The 25193-nt window shown below is 37.5% G+C and overlaps 1 protein-coding gene across 8 annotated transcripts in view; it reads right to left on the reverse strand.

Moving 5' to 3' along the window:
* The window catches only part of LOC786996 (glycerophosphodiester phosphodiesterase domain-containing protein 4), a 138271-nt gene that overhangs the window by 71284 nt on the left and 41794 nt on the right, over positions 1 to 25193 (reverse strand). For 6 of the 8 annotated variants that reach the window (XM_059875143.1, XM_059875144.1, XM_059875142.1 and 3 more), the window contains 7 exons: positions 23108 to 23201; positions 20161 to 20220; positions 15623 to 15721; positions 15459 to 15552; positions 14605 to 14679; positions 13623 to 13768; positions 13141 to 13223 (listed from right to left, as the gene is read on the reverse strand). In XM_059875143.1, the coding sequence (XP_059731126.1) occupies positions 13141 to 13223; positions 13623 to 13768; positions 14605 to 14679; positions 15459 to 15552; positions 15623 to 15721; positions 20161 to 20220; positions 23108 to 23201 (651 nt within the window). The remainder of the gene's footprint in view (positions 1 to 13140; positions 13224 to 13622; positions 13769 to 14604; positions 14680 to 15458; positions 15553 to 15622; positions 15722 to 20160; positions 20221 to 23107; positions 23202 to 25193) is intronic. The other 2 variants (XM_059875145.1, XM_059875141.1) reach the window with 2 other exon arrangements.

Raw genomic sequence — 25193 nt, forward strand, 5'->3', positions numbered from 1 at the left:
AAGAAAAACTATTAAAAATTCCAACATATGGAGGCTGAACAACACGCTGCTGAATAACCAACAAATCACAGAAGAAATCAAAATATGCATAGAAACTAATGAAAATGAAAACATAACAACTCAAAACCTGTGGGACACTTTAAAAGCAGTCCTAAGGGGAAAGTTCATAGCAACACAGGCATATCTAAAGAAACAAGAAAAAAGTCAAATAAATAACCTAACCCTACACCTAAAGCAACTAGAAAAGGAAGAAATGAAGAACCCCAGGGTTAGTAGAAGGAAAGAAATCTTAAAAATTAGGGCAGAAATAAATGCAAAAGAAACAAAAGAGACCATAGCAAAAATCAACAAAGCCAAAAGCTGGTTCTTTGAGAGGATAAATAAAATTGACAAACCATTAGCCAGACTCATCAAGAAACAAAGGGAGAAAAATCAAATCAATAAAATTAGAAATGAAAATGGAGAGATCACAACAGACAACACAGAAATACAAAGGATCATAAGAGACTACTATCAGTAATTATATGCCAATAAAATGGACAACTTGGAAGAAATGGACAAATTCTTACAAAAGTACAACTTTCCAAAACTGAACCAGGAAGAAATAGAAAATCTTAACAGACCCATCACAAGCACAGAAATTGAAACTGTAATCAGAAATCTTCCATCAAACAAAAGCCCAGGTCCTGATGGCTTCACAGCTGAATTATACCAAAAATTTAGAGAAGAGCTAACATCTATCCTACTCAAACTCTTCCAGAAAATTGCAGAGGAAGATAAACTTCCAAACTCATTCTATGAGGCCACCATCACCCTAATACCAAAACCTGACAAAGATGCCACAAAAAAAAAAAAAAAAGAAAAAAAAACTACAGGCCAATATCACTGATGAATATAAATGCAAAAATCCTTAACAAAATTCTAGCAATCAGAATCCAACAACACATTAAAAAGATCATACACCATGACCAAGTGGGCTTTATCCCAGGGATGCAAGGATTCTTCAATATCCACAAATCAATCAATGTAATACACCACATTAACAAATTGAAAAATAAAAGCCATATGATCATCTCAATAGATGCAGAGAAAGCCTTTGACAAAATTCAACATCCATTTATGATAAAAACCCTCCAGAAAGCAGGAATAGAAGGAACATACCTCAACATAATAAAAGCTATATATGACAAACCCACAGAAAACATTATCCTCAATGGTGAAAAACTGAAAGCATTTCCCCTAAAGTCAGGAACAAGACAAGGGTGCTCACTTCCACCACTACTATTCAACATAGTTTTGGAAGTTTTGGCCACAGCAATCAGAGCAGAAAAAGAAATAAAAGGAATCCAAATTGGAAAAGAAGAAGTAAAACTCTCACTGTTTGCAGATGACATGATCCTCTACATAGAAAACCCTAAAGACTCCACCAGAAAATTACTAGAGCTAATCAATGACTATAGTAAAGTTGCAGGATATAAAACCAACACACAGAAATCCCTTGCATTCCTACACACTAATAATGAGAAAATAGAAAGAGAAATTAAGGAAACAATTCCATTCACCATTGCAATTAAAAGAATAAAATACTTAGGAATATATCTACCTAAAGAAACTAAAGGCCTATATATAGAAAACTATAAAACACAGGTGAAAGAAATCAAAGAGGACACTAATAAATGGAGAAATATACTGTTCATGGATCAGAAGAATCAATATAGTGAAAATGAGTATACTACCCAAAGCAATCTATATATTAAATGCAATCCCTGTCAAGCTACCAATGGTATTTTTCACAGAGTTAGAACAAATAATTTCACAATTTGCATGGAAATACAAAAAACCTCTAATAGCCAAAGCAATCTTGAGAAAGAAGAATGGAACTGGAGGAATCAACCTACCTGACTTCAGGCTCTACTATAAAGCCACAGTCATCAAGACAGTATGGTACTGGCACAAAGACAGAAATATAGATCAATGGAACAAAATAGAAAGCCCAGAGATTAATCCACGCACATATGGACACCTTATCTTTGACAAAGGAGGCAAGAATATACAATGGATTAAAGACAATCTCTTTAGCAAGTGATGCTGGGAAAACTGGTCAACCACTTGTAAAAGAATGAAACTAGAACACTTCCTAACACCATACACAAAAATAAACTCAAAATGGATTAAAGATCTAAACATAAGACCAGAAACTGTAAAACTCCTAGAGGAGAACATAGGCAAAACACTCTCTGACATACATCACAGCAGGATCCTCTATGACCCACCTCCCAGAATATTGGAAATAAAAGCAAAAATAAACAAATGGGACCTAATTAAAATTAAAAGCTTCTGCACAACAAAAGAAACTATAAGCAAGGTGAAAAGACAGCCTTCAGAATGTGAGAAAATAATAGCAAATGATGCAACTGACAAAGAATTAATCTCAAAAATATACAAGCAACTCCTGCAGCTCAATTCCAGAAAAATAAATGACCCAATCAAAAAATGGGCCAAAGAACTAAACAGACATTTCTCCAAAGAAGACATACAGATGGCTAACAAACACATGAAAAGATGCTCAACATCACTCATTATCAGAGAAATGCAAATCAAAACCACAATGAGGTACCATTTCATGCCAGTCAGAATGGCTGCGATCCAAAAGTCTACAAGCAATAAATGCTGGAGAGGGTGTGGAGAAAAGGGAACCCTCTTACACTGCTGGTGGGAATGCAAACTAGTACAGCCACTATGGAGAACAGTGTGGAGATGCCTTAAAAAACTGGAAATAGAACTGCCATATGACCCAGCAATCCCACTGCTGTTCATACACCCTAAGGAAACCAGAATCGAAAGAGATACATGTACCCCAATGTTCATCGCAGCACTGTTACAATAGCCAGGACATGGAAGCAACCTAGATGCCCATCAGCAGATGAATGGATAAGAAAGCTGTGGTACATATACACAATGGAGTTATTACTCTGCCATTAAAAAGAATACATTTGAATCAGTTCTAATGAGGTGGATGAAACTGGAGCCTATTATACAGAGTGAAGTAAGCCAGAAAGAAAAACGCCAATACAGTATACTAACGCATGTATATGGAATTTAGAAAGATGGTAACAATAACCCTGTATACCAGACAGCAAAAGAGACACTGATGTATAGAACAGTCTTTTGGACTCTATGGGAGAGGGCGAGGGTGGGGTGATTTGGGAAAAAGGCATTGAAACCTGTATAATATCATATGTGAGGCGAATCGCCAGTCCAGATTTGATGCATGATACAGGTTGCTCGGGGCTGGTGCACTGTGATGACCCAGAGGGATGGTATGGAGAGGGAGGTGGGAGGGGGATTCAGGATGGGGAACACATGTACACCCATGGTGGACTCATGTTGGATGGCAAAACCAATACAATATTGTAAATTAAAAAAAAATTTAAATAAAAAATGCCACCACAATATATTTACTTGGGAAACCAACACAGATAACATTTGTTTTCTAGGTGAATAAATATGTCTCAAAGTGGAAAGATGAAGAGTTTAATCTACGTACATTTAAAACATTCCTTATTAGTACTGTGCTTAAGAAATCGTTGGGCATTTAGTATTTCAGGTAAATTTATATCTTGGCTTAGGTTACCTTTGTAACTCCAGTTTAAAATGTGAAATAGATCAACTGACCTAGAATATGATTATAAATTAAAATCTCACTATATTTATAAAGTGATTTAAAAGATATAAAAACATTTAAGTCTATCTAGTAATTCATTTAAATTGTTAGACTTATATGAATTACTTAAAAGTATTTTGAAAAGACTGAAATCAGACCACTGGAGTACCTAAAAAAAGAAAATATTTAAAATTCATAACCCCAGTTTAAAACATGTAAAGTATTTAATTAACTAAAAAGGTCATTAACTATTTTGCAAAATATCTAAAAAACGATATTTAAAATGTTAGACTTATAGAGAAAACATAGGCAGAACACTTTTTCACATAAATCCAGCAAGATACGAGTTAAAGGAGGAGGTTCTCTACTACTCCCACCCCTATAATGGAAGTTTATATGTCCCAATTCCATTTATTAGAAAGACTGTCTTTACTTCATTTATCTTGAGCCTTTGTAAAAAATAAACATATGGGTTTATGTACTGGAATCTATTTCTGGATTCCCTATTCTGCTCAATTAATTTGCGTGTCTGATTCTCCTCCATTACTACACTGTTCAGATTAATGTAGCTAGACAGTATGTCTTGAAATCACATAGCGTGAGTCCTCTAACTTTATTCTTTGTCAGTTTTGGGGTAGGTATCCTAGTTCCTCTGTCTTTGCATATAAATTTTAGAATCGGATTGTCGTTTTTTTAAACTGATGGCATTCTTGTCTGTTTAAAAATTTCTATTTTGAGATATATGTAGATTTACTTGGGTTTGTAAGAAATAATACTGTGAGTTTTCTCCAACAGTAACATCTTGTATATAGTACAATATTACAAGGAAACTGACATTGATAAAATCACTGACCTTATTCAGATTTCATTAGTTTTACATGCACTTAAATGTGTATGTGCTCATTTTACCACATAGACAGATTCAGGTGACAACCACCAGAGTCAATATGCAAAGCTGTAAAGATATGAGAACAATCTTTTATCATTTATAGCCACAGACATCATGTTCTTTCCCCCTGTTCATCCCAGGCAATCACTGATGTATTTTCAATCATTTAATTTTATGATTTTGAAAGTTATATAAGAAAGACAGCATACAGTATGCAACCTTTAGAGACTGGCTTTTTTCATGCAGCACAATTCCCACGAGACTCATCCATCCAAATTGCTGCATGTATCAATAGGTATAGGTGGCCTTTTGGCCAACTGCATAAATTTTCTAGAGAAATACATTCAAGTCCTTTGCCCATTTTTTTTTTTCTTTTTTATTGCTGAGCAGTATTCTACTGGGGCTTCCCTGGAAGCTCATCTGGTAAAGAATCTGCCTATAAGACAGGACACCCCAGTTCAATTCCTGGGTCAGGAAGATCTGCTGGAGAAGGGATAGGCTACCCACTCCAGTATTCTTGGGCTTCCTTGGTGGCTCAGTTGGTAAAGAATCCACCTGCAATGCGGGAGACCTGGGTTTGATCCCTGAGTTGGGAAGATCCCTAGAAGAAGGGAACGGCTACTCACTTCAATATTCTGGCCTGGAGAATCTCAGGGACTGCATAGTATTCCATAGTATGGATACACCACATTTGACCATTTACCTCTTGAACTTCTTGAAGGAAAATGGAGTTGTACAGATGTTGCCCATTATAAACAACACTGTTATGAACATTAATGTAAAGGTTTTTGTATTAACATCAAATTTTCCCTCCCTCTGGAATAAATTAGTAGTAGTGTAATTTCTGGGTTGTATGGCAAGTATGTATTAGGTATTTTAAGAAAGTGCTAAACTTATCAGAGCAGCTATACCATTCTACATTTCTTCCAGTAATGTGTGAGTGATCTGGTTTATCTACTATCATTAGAAGATATCACTATTTGTTAAACTTAGCCATTCTGATCAGTAAGTAGTGATTTTAGTTTTAGTTTTCATCTTTTTAATATCTGCTAAAGTTGAATATTTTTTCATGTGCCTATTAGCTATCTGTGTATTCTCTTAGGAAAAGTGACTGATTATTAATTTTGTCCATTTTCTAAATGGATTTGTTCAGAATATTTTTTGTGCTGTTGAGTTGGACAGTTTCCTATATATTCTAGATATATGTCTTTTGTGACATACATATTTTACAAATACTGCCTTCTCATCTGATACTTTTCTTTTTATTCTCCTCACAAGGAATAGAATAGAAGTGTTTCACAGAATAGAAGTGTTTTACTTTGAGATCCCATTTATGAGTTTTTTTCATTTCATGGATGGTGCTTTTGGTATAAAGTCTAAGAATACTTTGCCAGTCCTAAATCCCAGAGATCTCCCCCTCTTTGGTTTTCTAAATATTTTATAATTCTACAGTTTGCATTTAAATCCTAGTAAATTTTGAGTTTTTGTGCTTTTTTCTCCTCTAAACCACCAGCTTTAGGTTGAGGGTCACTTTTATTGTATCTGATGTCCAATTTCTCTAGTACTATTTATTTTTCTTCTGTTGTTTAGTTTTTTTTTCACTTATATTCATTATGGTAAAATATATAAAACATAAAAGTTGCCATATTAAAACGATTTTTCGTGTTCAATTCAGTGGTACTACATGCATATACAATGTTATAGGAACGTCACCACTATCTATTTCCAAAACTTTCTATTAGCACAAACAGAAACTCTGTAACCATTAAGTAACTCACCATTCCTCCCTTCCCCTAATACTGGTAGTTTTAATTTACTTTCCGTCTCTAGGAATTTGCCTATTCTAGATATTTCATACACACAGGATTATACTTTTTTTTATTTCTAGCTACTTTCACCTTAGCATATTGTTTTCAAGGTTCATCTGTATTATAATATCCCTGTTGTTGGAAACCTTATTAATTTTTATGGCTGAATAGTATTCCATCACACACACGTACACACACACACACACACACACACACACACATGTTTTATTTATTCATTCATTTGCTAATGGATCCTTGGGTTGTTTCCAACTTTTTGCTATTATGAAAAATGCTGCCATAAGCATTGGCATCTAAGTATCTATCTGAGTATCTGTTTCTACTTTTTCATTGTACATAAAAATGTATACCCACACCTAGGAGTATAACTGCTAGTTCATATAGTAATTCCATGTTAAGGTTTTTAAGGAATTAGAAGCTGTTTTCCATAGTGACTATACCACTTTGACTTCCACCAGCAATGTACATGGTTTACAACTTCTCCACTTCCATACTAACATTTGTTATTTTCTATGTTTTTAACTATAGTCATAATAGTGTGAAGTGATTTCTGATAATGGCTTTGGGGCTTCTCTGGTGGCTCAGTGGTTAAAGCGTCTGCCTGCAATGCGGGAAACCTGGGTTCAATCCCTGGGTAGGGAAGATCCCCTGGAGAAGGAAATGGCAACCCACTCCAGAATTCTTGCCTGGAGAATCCCATGGAGGGAGGATCCTGGTAGGCTACAGTCCATGGGGTCGCAAAGAGTAGGACACGACTGAGCGATTTCACTTTCAATTTCAGTGACTACTGATGTTGAGTATCTTTCCATGTGCCTTTTGGCCAACTGCATAAATTTTCTAGAGAAATACATTCAAGTCCTTTGCCAATTTTTTTTTCTTTTTTTGCTGTAGGCATCAGTATTTTATTCTTTGTTTAATCCAAATGCTTTAAAAATGGAAACTCAAAGAATACTTTCCACCTGAAACAATTAAACTAGATACTGATCTTGGGGGCCCCAATGTTGACAATTTGATCTCTGGTTCCTCTGCCTCTCTGAAACCCAGCTTGTAGATCTGGAAGTTCTTGATTCATGGACTGCTGAAACCTTGCTAGCATGTGAAATAAGCGCAACTGTGTGGTAGGTTGAACATTCTTTGGCATTGCTCTTAATGCTTAACACATTATAGCAATGAAGATGGTAATCCATTTTCTTTTATACCTATTGAAGCCAAAATAGTAAAGCCAATTTTGTGGCAATAGTGTCATAGGATAAAATAGAATATCACCATCCAAAACATTTTAAAAAAAATTTAAAAATACAAATCCTTATCAGATGTACGATTTGCAAATATTTTCTCTAATTGTGTAATCTGTCTTTTGTTTTTATTGGTAATGCCCTTTGATGAGCAAAAGGTTTTAATTTGGAGGAAGTCCAATTCACCTATTTTTTCCTTTTGTTGCTCATGCTTTTAGTGTCATATAGAAAGACTCACCACCAAATCCAGAGTCATGATTTACCCTTGTGTTTTCTTCTAAGAATTCTATGCTTTTACCTCTCATATTTATGTCACTGATCCATTTTGAGTTAATTTTTATATATTTGGTGTGAGGCAGTGGTCAGTGAATTGCCTTGCATTTTTGTCAAAATCAGATGGCATCAAGAAAATGAAAGAGAACTTAAAATGGAAGGAAATTTTTGTAAATCACATGTGTAATACAAGAGATGTTCTCTTTAAATCATGAATTATCTAGAAGTGAATTTGTTTAGTTTCCAAGTGTTTGGAGATTTTCTTGTTAACTTTGTGATTCATTTCTAGTGTGATTCTGTTGTGGTCAGAGAACTCATTCTGTATGTTTTCAGTACTTTTAAATTTGTTTTTGTTTTGTTTTTGGTCCAGGATATGGTCTATATTATATGTTTTGTGGATACTGGAAAACAATATATCTTCTGCTGTTCTTGCGTTGAATGTTCCATCAGTGTTACTTTGATCCTGTAGGCTGATGGCATAGTCCAGCATCATCTTGTTGTTCTGCATATTTAATAGTTTTCTGTTTAGTCTTACATCAATTACTAAGAGAAGGGTGTCATCGTTCTCAACTATAGTTATAGGTTTGTCTATTTCTTCTTTTAGTTTTGTCAGTTTTTGCTTCATGTATATTGCAGTTCTATTCTTGGGTTCACACACGTTCAAAATTGTTATGTCCTCTTGATGAATTTACTTTAATCATTATGTAATGTTCCCTGCTTATTGTGGTTTGCTCTGCTCTGAAGTTTACTTTGTCAAATATTAATATAACTACTCCATCTTTTATTTGTATATTTTTCCATCCTTTGAGTTTAACCTATTTGTTGTTGTTCAGTTGCTAAGTTGTGTCTGACTCTTTGCAACCCGATGGACTGCAGCATGCCAAGTTTCCCTGTCCTTCACTATCTCCCGGAGTTTGCTCAAACTCATGGGAGTTGTTGATGTCATCCAACCATCTTGTCCTCTGTCATCCCCTTCTCCTCATGCCCTCAATCTTTCCCAGCATCAGGTCTTTTCCAGTGAGTCAGCTCTTTGCATCAGGTGGTCAGGTGGTATTAGAGCTTCAGCTTCAGCATCAGTCCTTCCAATGAACATTCAGGACTGACTTCCTTTAGGATTGACTGGTTTGATCTTCCAGCTATCCAAGGGACTCTTAAGAGTCTTCTCCAGCACCACAGTTCAAAAGCATCAGCTCTTTGGCACTCAGCCTTGTTTATGGTCCAACTCTCACATCCATACATGACTACTGGAAAAAACCATAGCTTTGACCATACAGACCTTTGTTAGCAAAGTGATGTCTCTGCTTTTTAAGATGCTATCTTGTTTTATGATAGTTTTTCTTCCAAGGAGCAAGCAATTTTAATTTTGTGGCTGCAATTACCATCTGCAGTGATTTAGGAGCCCATGAAAATAAAATCTGTCACTGTTTCCACTTTTTCCCCATCTATTTGCCATGAAATATGGGAACAGATGCCAGGATCTTAGTTTTTCGGATGTTGAGTTTTAAGCCATGTTTTGGGAAAAGCCTGTCTATATCATTATATTTGAGGTGAATTTATTGTACACAGCTTATAGTTTATGTACTATATTTAATGCATTATGTTTTAATATATATAGTCTACCAGTATATGTCTTAATTTGTATATTTAGAGTACTTATATTTATTATATTTGTTGGTATGTTATAATTTAAGTCTGCCACTTTGATACTAGTTTGATGTTTGGTTGCTCCAACTTTGTTCCCCTGTTTTCTCATTTTGGCTTTCTTTTGGTTATTTGAACATTTTTCATAGATAGTATTTTTTTTTTTTTTTTTTACTACAGTTGACCCTTGAACAATGGGGTGTTATGGGCACAGTCAAAATTCATACGTAACTTTTAACTCCCAGTATCTTAACTACTAATAGTCTTCTATTGACTGGAAGCCTTACAAGTAACACAAACAGCTGATCAAAACAGATTTTGTATGCCATATGGATTATGTTATTATTTAATAGGTATGGAGCTTCAGTTTGAGAAGATGAAGAAGTTCTAGACATGGACGGTTGTGATAGTAGTAAAACAAGGTGAATATACTGAATGCCATTAAACTGTACACTGAAGAGTAGACTGGGCTTCCCCAGTGGCTCAGCAGTATAGAATCTGCCTGCAATGCAAGAGATGCAGGTTTGATCCCTGGGTCAGGAAGATACCCTAGAGAAGGAAATGGCAACCAACTCCAGTACTTGCCTGGGAAATTCCACGGACAGAGGTACTTGGTCTATAGTCCATGGGGCCACAAAAGATTCAGACACCACATAGTAACTAAACAACAACAAAAAGAGTAGATATATGTATAACAGATTCATTTTTCTGTACACCTGAAATTAACACAATATTGTAAATCAACTATACGCTAACAAAATTTTCTTTAAAAATGGTTAAAATGAAAAATTTTATGTTAAATATATTTAGCACAAAAAAGTCACTTTCTCTAGAAAACTTCTCTCAGTACTTCACTCTTAAGTAGGCAGAGAAAGGAGAGGGGTACCACTTCTTATACCAGGGCAGAAATCGTTACAGGGGTTTGCTTATACCCTGCAGGGCCACAGCCTCAAGCTGTGATAGGGAGGGGAGGGGCTTTTGTGTGGTGTTCCCCTGAGTAGGACTGGTATGGTCAAAACATTTATAGCCTTCTGGGCAATCCTACTGCAAATTCTCTGGCTAGAAAAAAGCAGATTTTCTTTTTCCCTCTGCAGCTGTAGGTGTTTTGGTCCACGTCTCTTCAGAGCTCATGTCAGGGTATATGAGGAAAAAACCAAAACAACCAACAGGAAACTTGCTCCCTACTAGGAAGTTCCTTCAATATTATGAACCAGCCAGTCCACCTCCAAATCTCCACCTTTCAGAGTCTTCTGTCAGATGGTTTGTGAATTTTGTCCAGTTTTAAACTTTTTTTTTCTTTTACGTATTTCTAATTCTTGGAGAGAACAGGGTGGAATGTGCTGAAGTTTTAGTAGCTGCTGTTTGTGCATTTCCACAGTCTTGTGTTCCTCTTTTAGAAGTTAACAACATTTTCAATTCAGTTCAATTCAGTTGCTCAGTCATGTCCAACTCTTTGCGACCCCATGAACCGCAGCATGCCAGGCCTCCCTGTCCATCATCAACTCCCTCAGTCCACCCAAACTCATGTCCATTGAGTTGGTGATGCCATCCAACCATCTCATCCTCTGTTGACCCCTTCTCCTCCTGCCCTCAGTCTTTCCCAGCATCAGGGTCTTTTCAAATGAGTCAGTTCTTTGCATCAGGTGGCCAAAGTATTGGAGTTTCAGCTTCAGTATCAGACCTTCCAATGAACACCCAGGACTGATCTCCTTTAGGATGGACTGGTTGGATCTCTTTGCAGTCCAAGGGACTCTCAAGAGTCTTCTCCAACACCACAGTTCAAAAGCATCAATTCTTCGGTGCTCTGCCCTTTTTATGGTCCAACTCTCACATCCATACATGACCACTGGAAAAACCATAGCCTGGACTAGATGGACCTTTGTTGACAAAGTAATGTCTCTGCTTTTTATTTATTTTTTCTTTCTTTCTTTATTTTTATTTTATTTTTAAACTTTACAATATTGTATTGGTTCTGCCATATATCGAAATGAATCCGCCACAGGCATACATGTGTTCCCCATCCTGAACCCTCCTCCCTCCTCCCTCCCCATACCATCCCTCTGGGTCGTCCCAGTGCACCAGCCCCAAGCATCCAGTATCGTGCATCGAATCTGGACTGGCGACTCGTTTCATATATGATATTATACATACTTCAATGCCATTCTCCCAAATCATCCCACCCTCTCCCTCTCCCACAGAGTCCACATCAATGTCTCTTTTGCTGTCTTGTATACAGGGTTATCGTTACCATCTTTCTAAATTCCATATATATGCGTTAGTATACTGTATTGGTGTTTTTCTTTCTGGCTTACTCTGCCTTTTAATATGCTGTCTAGGTTGGTCATAACTTTCCTTCCAAGGAGTAAGCATCTTTTAATTTCATGGGTACAATCACCATCTGCAGTGATTTTGGAGCCCCCCAAAATAAAGTCTCTCACTGTTTCCACTGTTTCCCCATTTTACTACTTAGTAATTCTTGATATTAGATTTTCCTGTTCTAGTTACTGCTGTGGTATTCCTGTTCTGGCTAGACTATGACTGATAAGCAATATTTATTAGTGATTAAGTCTAGATTATGACCATCAATGTGGATGGTGGAGGTATGTGGAGGAAGTGGTAATGGGAAATGAAGACATCAAGACACAGAGAAACTGAAGGATTGGAAGGGTCATCTACACCGAAGTTGAAGTCACAAGTAAGATAAGAGAGAAAGACAATGTGCCAGGAGCTCATTGGCTCAGCATCATGACCACATTAGGCCACGACCTCTAGGCACTTGCACAATGAACCCAGAAGCTCTAGAAGAACATCCAGTTTCAGTTCTGCTTAAAATATCCTGCATGAAACAGCTGAGTAACACCACTGTTAGATAATGTCAACCCTAGTCTGGGATCAGGAAATCTAGTTCTAATCCTGGCTTTATCATGTACTGATCCACAAACTAGTTATTTCTCATTGGGATGCCTTTGGCTAAGCTATTGCCTCTACCCAGATTCCCCATCTCTGTTTGGGAAAATACTATTTTTCCTTCAAGGTGCAACACGAATACAGTTCTGAGCACAAAGATCATTTTCCACAGAGTAGGAGGGGTACTCACCCTCCTCCACTGAGGCTCCACTGCATTTGCCTTACTCTTTTCTGGACGGCCCTCACCACACATGGTCCTGTACTGTGTTTATTTGTAAACATGCCCTATTTCCTTCACTGGCTGGGAACAGCTCTTAGGCAGGACTATATTTCACTCATTTGCCTCTCCCCAGCACTCAAAAGAAGGATATAGTAGGAATATAGTAGGTACCCAGGGAATGTTAATTAAATAGGTTGCTAAGGTGGGGCATGGGAATGAGTTATAAGCATGCTTGTAGGGGGTACAAGTTTGAGCTGTGTGTGGAGACTACACAGAGTGATCTATGAGCCTGTGATGAGCATGTAGGGGTTGCAGATGTGTGGTTGGTAAAGGAGAAGTGGTTCATGTATGTGTGTCATGGGCAGATGTCCCATGTGAACATGGGAGAAACTCCCAGGGGCTTGCCCTCTCTACAGCCTAGGCCAGGCTGGAGTCGTCCATGGCACTGGTCTCTTCTCCTCCCACCCTGGCCCCTTCTTTCCTACCTTATTTGCACATCACTCTCCAGTCCATGGGCCCCTTGTTCAACAGCTTTCTCAAAGGACATTATGGTATTCTCAGGTCCCAGCTGTGTAAGAAAAGGACATCAGGCCTTTAATCTCACAGTCTTTACTGCCAACATCCCTTGTACGGTAGGGAGGGGACCCAGTAATGACAAGACTTTAGGAAGGAGAGTTTGGCTCCCTTGGCTCTTTTTTCAAAGAATCTGCCTATATTCTACTCTACCGAACCTGATTTGGGGACTTGGTTCATCTGAGGCAATGTCATTGGGTACAATAAAAAAAAAAAAAAAGACTGAGAATTAGGTGACCTGGGTTCAAGTCCAACCTTTACATTTAACTCCTTATTTCTGTCATCTCAAGCCAAACTCTTTACTTCTCCAGGGGCTCCTGGATCTGATGTGCCATTGTCTCACCCACACCCATGCACATCTGTACTCACCAACATCCATCATGCTCAGACCTACCATGGGTGCACCTCTATGACCAAAGAAGTCCGGCTTGGGTGCTAATTTATCCTTCTCCTGAACACAGGGAGAATAAGTCCCAAATGGCACCACATAGAGACATAAAAGGATAAGGAGGAAGGGCAATCCAACAACCACTTGCAGAACTGAAAAAGTTGGAAGGAGAAGGTGACAAAAAAGAAAAGAGGAATAAAGAACCATCCCAAGCAAATAACTATCCCCAAAACAACAGTCAGTAAATGCCTACTGCATGGGTTCATTGAATCTATGGACTCATTGATTTACTCTCAGTTTCTGTCATATCCCCATATTCTTTCAGTGACTTGAAAGTAAAGAACTATTCAAATAAAAAGTGTTATTAAGTCAAAATTATTGCAAATGCAAATTTACAAGGGAATGAGTTGTATAAGAGGTAGAAGGAGAGGGAATGTTAAGGAATAACTTCTCAGAAGGAGGAGTAGTTTGGTTGGTTCTGAGAAAGTCCTCAAGCCCTTAAGGATCAGCCTAAAATGCCCCTGTACTGAAGGCAGTGAGGGATAGTAGAAGGGATACTAGTTTAAAGAAATCCAAGTTCAAAGCGAGACTACTATTTTCTAATTTTGTGCCTTAGACATGTTGTTTAACCTCTTCGGATCTTCACTTTTCTCATTCTGAAAAATGGAACTATTTTGCTACTAACATCTATCTCATGTAATTAATATGCCAGGGTTGACTCATCACAGGTTCTCAGTAAATAGTAGACACTTCTCTCTTTCTCCTCATTCATCTCTTAAATACACACACAGACACAGACACACAGACACACACAGACACACAGACACACACACACACACACACACACACATACAGCCTGACCATAATACCTGTTATCACTGGCCACTCCCCAACACATACTATTTTAGACTTTGGAGGATTTTACCCATTTGTACACTTAAAAATTACCACCTATGTTGCTTTCAAATCTAGATCTGCCAGCTCTAACCTCTCAACTTTGTGAGCATAGTACACCACTTGTTTCTTCTTCTTTCACTAGTATTCTGGTATCTTCTCATTCTAGCTAAAATTCAGGAAATGAAAAACAAAAGAGTCATTGTAAGTTCTTGCCCCCAGAAACATTTCCTGTAAGTTCTTGCCCCCAGAAACATTTCCTAAAATCCACTGGTCACATACACATACACACGTGTACACTCAATGACAACACTACCAATTGAGTTTTTCTCTTTCCTGCATCCTTGCACAAGTCAGGAAGCAGGCACTTCCTGTTTAACCAGCAGTAAAAAAAAAAGACATAGAAGAAGATCCTCCTGTTTCTCAGTTAGGGTGCTGAGAGAGAATTCCATTCTCAAAATAGTTTCATATACAGCTCTTGACTCTTGTTTGTTTCCATGATATTTCACTGGGGACTGTTTTGAAGTACTAAGATGTGTTCAGGGGATATCTGCACTTGGTTCTAGAGTTGAAAATAGTAATATTTGAATATAAACTAAAAGAACTCTGACTTGTACCATCACTGGTCAAATAAAACTAAAATTCCCTCTACCCTCCCCACAACTACTTCAATCTATTCCCAGTCAATGTGTAACAACAGAGAGAAAATTCTTATTTTTCTAGAAGCAGAATCCCTTTTTAGAAGAGGGCCTGTCTGATCAGAGAAATGCTGTGACAGGCCATGTAGGGTTGTGAGTTCGACCAGAAGAAGCATGCCTGAGTAACAAGCTAAATGAATTTCAAAAAGCTACAGTGCTGGCTGTCTACCAACCTTGTCTGGCTGAGTAAAGTACACTAGCTAAAGTCAGAGCTGGAAGAATCAGGGAAAGTTCCACCCTTAGGACATACCTTCTCCTTCCAAATGGATCAAGTAGAAGGCCACAGGCCAGGAAAGCAAAACCATCGCAGATATGCTGCTCAGGTGTATGTAGGGAGCAAAGACCTGAGAGAAAGCCAAAAGTCAGGCTGAACACATCTGGACAGACAGGGCTACAACTAAGGATGGTGCTTACCTGCAGTGACAGCCCAATGGTGAGCCATCTCTCTCTCCAAAAAGTTAATAAAATCCACATCAAAAATGAGCAAAGCAGAATCACTATCAGAACCATGATCTAGGGAAATAAAAAGAATATCTTGACTTCTTTGGGGCTTCCCTGATAGCTCAGTTGTTAAATAATCTGCCTGCAATGAAGGAGACCCCGGTTCGATTCCTGGGTTGGGAAGATCTGCTGGAGAAGGGACAGGCTATCCATTTTTCTTGGTCTTCCCTTGTGGCTCAGCTGGTAAAGAATCTGCCCATAATGCAGGACACCTTGGTTCGATCCCTGGGTTTGGAAGATCCTCTGGAGAAGGGAAAAGGCTACCCATTCCAGTATTCTGGCCTGGAGAATTCCATGGACTATATAGTCCATGGGGTCACAAAGAGTTGGACACAACTGAGCAACTTTCACTTTGACTTCTAGACACTAAGCTCGGATCAGAACTGTCTTTGGGAAATGTGCATGAATGTGTGATAAGTCACTTCAGTCACGTCCGACTCTTTGCAACCCTATGGACTGTAGCCTGCCAGTCTCCTCTGTCCACGGGATTCTCCAGCCAAGAATACTGGAGTGGATTGCCATGCATGTACTCACAGTTTCAGGGACCTAATTTCCTCATCTTTTTTAATCTAACCATTCTTTAATAGTCCATGGATCTAATAATCTACCTTCTTTGCTGTGAAGTCTTTTTTGTGCACCATGGTTAGAAAGAAAAAAAAAAAAAAAACACAAAAAAACAAACCTACACAGCTATGTGGTCTGATTCCTTTACTGATTTATTATCTCCATGTCAGCTTGGCCCTCAACATTGCTTAGCATGTCTCATTCAGTTTCAACAGTAGCCATTACAAATATTCGCTTTTTAAAAATACGACTCAATACAATCTCAGGTAAACAATATTTTGTTCAATGTATGCTTTCCCCAAATAGACTATAAGCTTCACAAAATCAGGGATAATGTTCATGATTATATATTTATTGTCTTTTGAATGTCTGACACATAATAAACTTTCTATAAATATTTGGTGAACAGATGAAAAAAACCTGCTGGCCAGAAAACTATATTTAGTCATAGGAAATGAACATTGAGACCAAGAATACATAACTTTAACTGCTTCCCTTCAAATAGTTTTCTATATGTATGTAGCCCTCTAGACAGTGCTTGGCTTCCAATCCTCCATAATTCTTTATCTATGAAAGTAACTGAATCTGTAATTAAACCTTATAAAAGAAACTCCAGGCCTTGCTGCCCTCAGGGTTAATTTTTCAAATATTTAAGGAAGAAATATTTCAACTTTAAAAAACTCTTCCAAAGAATAAAGAGGGAATTTTCTCTAACTTGTTTCTTGAAGCCAAAAAAAAAAAAAAAAAAAAAAAACCCACTGATATTCACACTCAACAAGGACATTATAGGAAACAAAAATGACAGTCCAAACTCTTTTATACATGGATCTATGCAGATATTAAAATCTTAAATAACTTATTAGCAAACCAAATACATCACAATACAAACTTTAATAGACAAATGAGACTCACCTGAATCACATGTAATTCTGTGATTTTATTCAACATCAAGCTTTACTAATGATTTAAGGCAATTATAAGGTACAGATAAAACAGTTTCCCTTGGAGATCTGTCAAAAGTAGCTATTCATAAAAAGGTCTTTCCTATAATATGATATATTCTGGTCTGGGACTCAAACTGTGAGGTGTGTTTTGAGTAAAGTATGTGGAAACATTTCTTCACAGAAGGAATCTTTTGGGTTATGGTGCATCATTTTTTAAAAAATATATTTTGTTAACTATACAACTTCAGCCAGCCATGCCTCCCACCTTACAAATCTATAAATTCCAGGTAAGTTTATTTATTGTAAGCAACCTAGATACACCTATTTAGATCCTCCTAGAAATTTCCATAGATAAGGACTCTCCATTATCTTTTGGCCAATAAATATCTTTAGTATGTTTATTAGGAGGTTGGGTTATTAGTTATATATAGATTTTTTTAAAATAAAGAGTTTTAATTGAGGTCATTCATTATTCTCTGAGCACATTTAAGTAGAAGGGAATACACTATAGGCCTGATTGCTAACCCTTTCCTTCCAGGTTTACTCTTTCCCACTGAAATTCCAAGCCCTAAAGAAACTCCCTTGCCAAGAAGACTTAAAGACCAAGGGCTTAAAGGTCCACACAAATTAGTCATCTTCCAAAGGTATTCCAACTTCTCTAACAACCAGCTCCACTACTTCTCATTGGCTACGCATTTGTAACTGGAATTAGATCACAGAATACCTGAAGAGATGATGGCTTTGTTAAATATATATCCTGTATATATCCTGTATATATGTATCCTTTGTTAAATATATATATATATCCTGTAGAATATGTGTCAGAATTGATTCTGAGGATGCTTGCCAAGGAAAAAACAATGTAATATTAAGGATGCTAGACAAGGAGAAAATAAAGTAATATTAAACCAGGCTGAATTTATTGATACATGTGCACTTACCAGAGATTCTAAAGTCAATGTATCAGCATCCAGGTATTATGCATCTCAGAGTGGTTCTGTTTGTGTATCTGAAACCTTGGCTCAATAGTTCAGTTCAGTTCAGTCACTCAGTCATGTCCAACTCTTTGTTACCCAATGAACTGCAGCACACCAGGCCTCCCTGTCCATCACCAACTTCCAGAGTTTACCCAAACTCATGTCCATTGAGTCAGTGATGCCATTCAACCATCTCATCCCTTGTCGTCCCCTTCTCCTCCTGCCCTCAATCTTTCCCAGCATCAGGGTCTTTTCAAATGAGTCAGCTTTTCACATCAGGTGGCCAGAGTATTGGAATTTCAGCTCAATAGTAGCCCATGCTTTATAAAATTGGGACACCAGCAATTTCTTAGTGTAATATGGAAGAAAGAATCCAATGATTTATTGAGAAAAGTTTACTGGAATGCGGAGCTAAGCCACTCTATATCATGCTCTGTGGGAGGTCTCAGAGGACACTGAAAAGCTCATTGGTGAGGAAAGTGCCAGCATCCTTGAAAAGCACTGTAGTGGCCATCCTTTATGCCTGGATAAAGGTGAGAAGTGCTGCCATTGAAACTGGTTCCCTGAGTTCAAAGACAATGATGAGATTCTGCTAGGAAGAGGCCAAGTAGCAGCACTCACTGCCAGAGGCAACGTAAGCATGGTTTCTATAATAGACACAAGCCTGGAATAGTGATTAGAATGGTTTAATCCATAGGTTATCTTGGTAGTGACTAACTGCTCATGGTGTCCCAACTCCAAAACCCACAGGATCTCAGTAAGGCCTATTATGTTCACTCTTCAATTTCCTGTTTCTCTGTATGATCTTGTGATTTCGATTTCCATTCATTCTAACCCTTAAATTTGTATTTTCAGCTCATCCTTTCCTTTTGAGTAAAAGGAAATTTAAGGAGACCACTCAGAGTTTGACATGTTCCTGGATTTGAGGAAATACAAGGAATGGTATCAAAGCCATACCTGAAAGCCTATAAATAGCAAGGGGCTATGCTAGAGATGCTCAAGCCCATGGCAGAACAAAATGAGGGAGGCAGTGTTGGAAATGAGATGCATGTCTTCAGATGTTGGGTCAGTGATACGTGCTTCCTCCGACCAGATATGGATCCTCTGTTACTGCTAGTAAAATTTTATTTTTAAATTTATTTATTAAAAAATTTATTAGAATATAGTTGCTTTACAATGTTGTATTAGTTTCTATTGTACAGCAAAGGGAATCAGCTGTATGTATACACATATTCCCACTTTTTTGGATTTCCTTCCCATTTAGGTTACAACAGGGTCTGACTCTTTGTGACCCCATGGACTGTAGTCTGGCAGGCTCTTCTGTCCATGGGGATTCTTCAGGCAAGAATATTGGAGTGGGTTTCCATGCCCTCCTCCAGGGGCTCTTCTTGACCTAGAAATTGAACCTGCATCTCCTGTGTCTCCTTCATTGCAGAATTCTTTTCCACTGAGCCATCAGGAAAGCTCGGTCTACTACAATAAACTAAAATTCTTAATGACTGAAATAAGAAAGTTCTGTGACTATGAAGGACTGGGAAAATAATGGAGTTTGCCCAGGATTTTATGGGAATGGGAAGAACAGAATCACAGAATGAGTTTAACATGGAGTAGTGAGAAAAAAAAATGGAGAAGGAAATGGCAACCCACTCCAGTTTTCTTGACTGGAGAATCCCAGGTACGGGGGAGCCTGGTGGGCTGCCGTCTATGGGGTCACACAGAGTTGGACACAACTGAAGCGACTTAGTAGTAGCAGTAGCAGCAGTGAGAAAAAATAAAGTTTGGGTTCAGCTTGGTCAGTAAGCCAGTTCCACCTGTTAGACACTGAATGATTTCAGTTGAAACAGTGTAAGCAGGTCTCTTGTTTCTAAGGGAGACAAAGAAAGGGAAGCTCTGTATTTAACACTTAGTGCCAAGAGGCACATTCAGTCCTTGTCTCAGGTCTCCTATGAAGATTCAGATGTCCTACCTTATGATACCAGTGCAGGTACAGTTCATTTTTTTCCCAACACAGCAAAAATCCAAGTACCTGAAAAAAAAAACAAAGAAAGAGAAAAAAACCAAGATGCTACACAAAACTGAACTCAAAATTCCTTTCACAGTCTGGCATTACATTCACTCTTTGCTACACCTTCCCTTTTCATCATCTAAGAGTTTGCCATGCTGTTCCTCTGGCTAAAAAGCTCTCCCTTCCCATGCATGGGCCCATCAAACACAGTTCACATGTTACTTCCTAGCTGTAACTTTCACCAGCAATCCAGAGAGAATTTATTATCTTCTCTGGGATTTTATAACAATCAGTACACTTATATCCTTCCTGAGTTTCTACCAATTTTCTTTTCCGTGTGATGGAGCTTATTCCTGGTGTTAGTTAGAGACACTAGTAAGAGAACAGAGGTCATGGGCCAGCCCTTCCAAGGGTCATTTAAAAGTTCTTTTTTGGGGCTTTATTGGTGGTTCAGTGGTTAAGAATCTGCCTTGTGATGCAAGGGTTTGATCTCTGGCTGGGGAACTAAGATCTCACATGCAGAAGAGCAACTTAGCCCATACACCACAACTAGAGAGTCCATACACATCAGTGAAAGACCTTGAACTATGCAACCAAGACCCAAAGACAGCCAAATAAATAAATAGTTTTTTTTTTTTTTTAAGCTCTTCTTTGAGGAACCAGTGCCATTGTTACAACTGTTAACCACTGCTGTTAACATTGGTATTAGTCAATAAACCTTAATTAGGTTTGAATCTAATTAATTAGATTTGAATCTAATTAATTCAAACCTTAATTAGGTTTGAATCTAATTAATTCAAACCTTAATTAGGTTTGAATCTATGTAATTACCAAGTCAGTGTGAAGACACAGACTGAAAACTGGAGTCTTCCAATTCTTAGGTTATTAAGGAGAGTTTGAATGCATAAGGCACTCACCTTTTTATCAAAATAATTTTATGGATATGATTTTATTTGTACTTTGGTGGTGGTTTAGTTGTTAATTTGTGCACAACTCTTGTGACCCCATGGACTATAGCCACCAGTATCCTCTATCCATGGGATGTTCCAAGCAAGAATACTGAAGTGGGTTGCCATTTACTTCTCCAGGGGATATTTCTAACCCAGGGATCAAATTTGGGTCTCCGGCATTGCAGGCTGATTCTTTACTGACTGAGTCACCGGCCATTTATTTGTACATTACCAAGCCCTATAAAATATCATTAAATATTATGATAATTCTCATTAGAACCAAGGCATTGAGGCTTAGAAGAGTTATGTGACTTGGTCAAGGTTACAAAATAACTTAAAGCAGAAACAGAATCTAGGTCTCCTCTGTTGTTACCACTGTATCCAAAAACAGGTAGGGTAGAGGAGAAGCCTATTAAAAAACACATGGCTTATTGGACAGTGGAAGTCCATCTTGGTTTTATTTTGATCATGTATGAGACTAGTACAATTCAATGGCCAAATTCTTGCCCCAAATACATCATTCATCTGCATTTTTCTCATTAAATAGAAAAATTTCTAACTAATTTCTATCTACAGACACCCTTCACACAATGACTTTCAAAATGATAATCCTAATTAGAATATGATTTATACCAAGTATCTTAGTCTACTTTTCAGGCCTTACAAAATCTATCACAAGTCTATTGTTTTAACCATATTCCCCATTTTTATTCACTATCCCCTACATGCTAACAGTACTGATTCTTCTCTCTTATCTAGTCACACTCCATATATCTCTGTCTTACTGACTTTGTCATGATGTTGCCATGGTCTGGAATTTCTTTTGCACTCCCATAAACATGTGTCTAAATCCAACATCCTTTCAAGATCCCACTCCTCTGCCACCTCCTCCAAGAAGTTTCACTTAAACCTCTTGACTGAAAGTTGCCTCTTCCTTCTTAGAACCCAGGCTGAACTTTATTTAGGCCTTCTAATGACAATTATAATGCTCTGTCTGTGTTGGTTATTTTTGTCTAGGACTTACTTCCCTACTAGATTCTAAAGTCATTGAATTAAGGACTATTGTAACTTTATTTCTCATACCTCTGTCTTTGAAGTGCCCTGAATAAAAACAGAAACTGCATGTCTTTGATCTCTGTAACCTCAGTACTTACAGCTCATACAATAATCAATATATTTTGCTGAAAGAAAAGTTAATGCAAATGTCAACTGATTTGGGAGTTGGGTTTTTTAGTATCAGATAAGAAATCAGTGGGGACAAGAAATTATGAAATCAGAGAAAGATATATATGTCCAATGTGTAAGTGGGTACCGAAAAACTCCAGTAATCTAAACGTTAGTCTCCCATAAATGTTCCACTTCTACAGATTCCGCTACTGCTTGCCCTCAGTTTCTCATACTACATGATGCTGCTATGTCTGGTGTGAATTTCTCACACTACAGATATTACTATGTCAGGAAACAGGCAGGGTCTCTACTGTGTAAAGATACTTGCTAAAATAAATGTACTTTGCACCTGGACTAGGGGACTAGCACTTGCACAGTATAACAGGTGTAACACACTAGATAATTTGTAAGGCCCAGAAAGACTGATTCTCAGGAGATGCGCTATGAAATGAATAGTTAAATGTGTAAAAGTACTGCCATGTGAAGGTGTGAGCATCTAAAATGGCAATACTGAGTGAACCAGAAAGTAAGCCATGAAACAGAGGAAGAGAAAAAGGATGTCCTGCCTCTTTTTCAAAGGGTCAAAGAAGAAAGACATACCTTCTAACAGCACAAGCCTTTCCCCCTGCAATCTATCCCTCCTCCCTAATATTCAAGGGGCTGATGTAAACCCAAACTATGCTAAGAGTGATCTGAGGGCTCCCAGCACCAATTGGGAACCATACCATAGATAAGAACACCTCATGAGGCTATTCGAGAAGCGGGTGGGAGAAATAGGAAACATTACTCACCACCAGCATTGTTGTGTAGGCAGCCAGGATCCCAATGACACTCAGCAAGACAAGGGACCAAAAGAACCAAATTCTTGCACCTAGGAAAACAACCCTGCAAAAATATGTTTCAATTCCTAAAATACATAAATTAGTAGCATCTGTGTCAAGGATAAGGGATAAGACTGGACTAGATGAGGTATAAGAAAACAGGGGCTGAAAAGAAAAGCAATTTGGGAATAGATACCCTTTGGGGATATTTATTTGAGAAGTTTTAACTTTGTTCTACAGATAATTATGTACTTTAACAGGGTTCTATATGAGTTGTATGGCTTTTAAAAGCTATTTAAGATACTATTAGAATTAGAATACTATTTAGAATACTCAAAAACTTTGTACTCAGTAAAAAAAATATGGAAATTCTGGAATGTCAAAAGAGGAAAAGTCATCTGTAAGTTCACTGCTTTCACATAGCTAATACTTTCCATTTCGGCAGATTTTTTATCCATATAAATATATGTTTTCTTACATAACAGCAAGCCACTATATTAATGTCTATATTCTGTGTAAGAGCTCTGGATCCTTTAAAAACATCTCTGGTCTCTTTTGTATCTAAAGTAGTTTATGAGACAAAACTGCTAATAAATTGATTTCTTAAACAAAGTTATAATTGCATAAGCCTCTTAGACAGCATCACCCATCAGAGGGGCAGACAGAAGAAACAAGAAGAACTACAATTCTGCAGCCTTTGGAATGGAAACCACAATCACAAAACAACAAGAAAAAATTGAAACAGCAGAGGATTATGTCCCAGATGAAGAACAAGATAAAACTCCAGAAAAACAACTAAGTGAAGTGGAGAGAGGCAAGGATTAAAAGAGTTAAGAATACTGACAGTGCAGGTGATCCAGGATACAGAAAAAGAATGGAGGCAAGGATTGAAAAGATGTAAGAACTGTTTAATAAAGACCAAGAAGAAAAGAACACACACACATAGATGAACAATAGCTGAAATGAAAAATACAGTAGAAAGAATCAATAGCAAAATAAGTGAGGCAAAAGAATGGATAAGTGATCTGGAAGACACAGTGGTGGAAATCACTGTTGTGGAACAGAAGAGAAAAGAATGAAAAGAAATGAAGACAGTCTAAGAGACCTCTGAGACAACATTAAATGCATCAACATTCACATGATAGAGGTCCCAGAAGGAGGAGACAGAAAGGACTTGAAAAATTATTTGAAGAGATAATAGTTGAAAACTTCCCTAACATGGGAAAGGAAACAGTCACTAAAGTCCAGGAAATGCAGAAACCCAGGCAGGATAAACCCAAGGATAAGCATGACAAGACACATAGTAATCAAATTCACAAAAATTAAAGACAAAGAAAAAATATCAAAAACAACAAGGCAAAAGCAACCAATTACATACAAGGGAATCCCCAGAATGTTACTAGTTGACTGCTCAGCAGAAACTCTGCAGGCCAGAAGGGAATGGCACAATAAATTCAAAGTGATGAAAAGGAAGAACCTACAAACAAGAATACTCTACACAGCAAGGCTCTCATTCAGAATTGATGGAGAAATCAAAAGTTTTATAGTCAAGCAAAAGCTAAGAGAATTCAGCACCACTAGACAACCTTATACATATACAGACAACTGTATCAAAACCTCATGGAAACAGCACAACCAAAAACTAATTAGATGTGTGCATGTGTACACACACACACACACACACAAAAGGAATCCAAACACAACACTATAAACTTAGTCATCAAACCATAAGAAAATAGAACAAAAGAGGAAGGAAAGAAAAAAGACCTAGAAAAACAAATCCAAAACAATTAAGAAAATGGCAGTAGAAGCATACATATCAATAATTAAATATAAATGTATTAAATGCTCCAATCAAAAGACATACACTAGCTGAATGGATACATAAAAGACCCATATACATGCTGTCTATGAGAAACCCGCTTCATATCTAGGAACACATTCAGACTGAAAGTGAGGGGATAGAAAAAATATTCCATGAAAATGGAAATCAAAAGAAAATTGGAGTAGCAATACTCACATTAGGCAAAATAGATTTTAACATAAAGACTGTTAC

This window comes from Bos taurus, chromosome 15, assembly GCF_002263795.3.
Source record: "Bos taurus isolate L1 Dominette 01449 registration number 42190680 breed Hereford chromosome 15, ARS-UCD2.0, whole genome shotgun sequence".
Classification (NCBI taxonomy): domain Eukaryota; kingdom Metazoa; phylum Chordata; class Mammalia; order Artiodactyla; family Bovidae; genus Bos; species Bos taurus.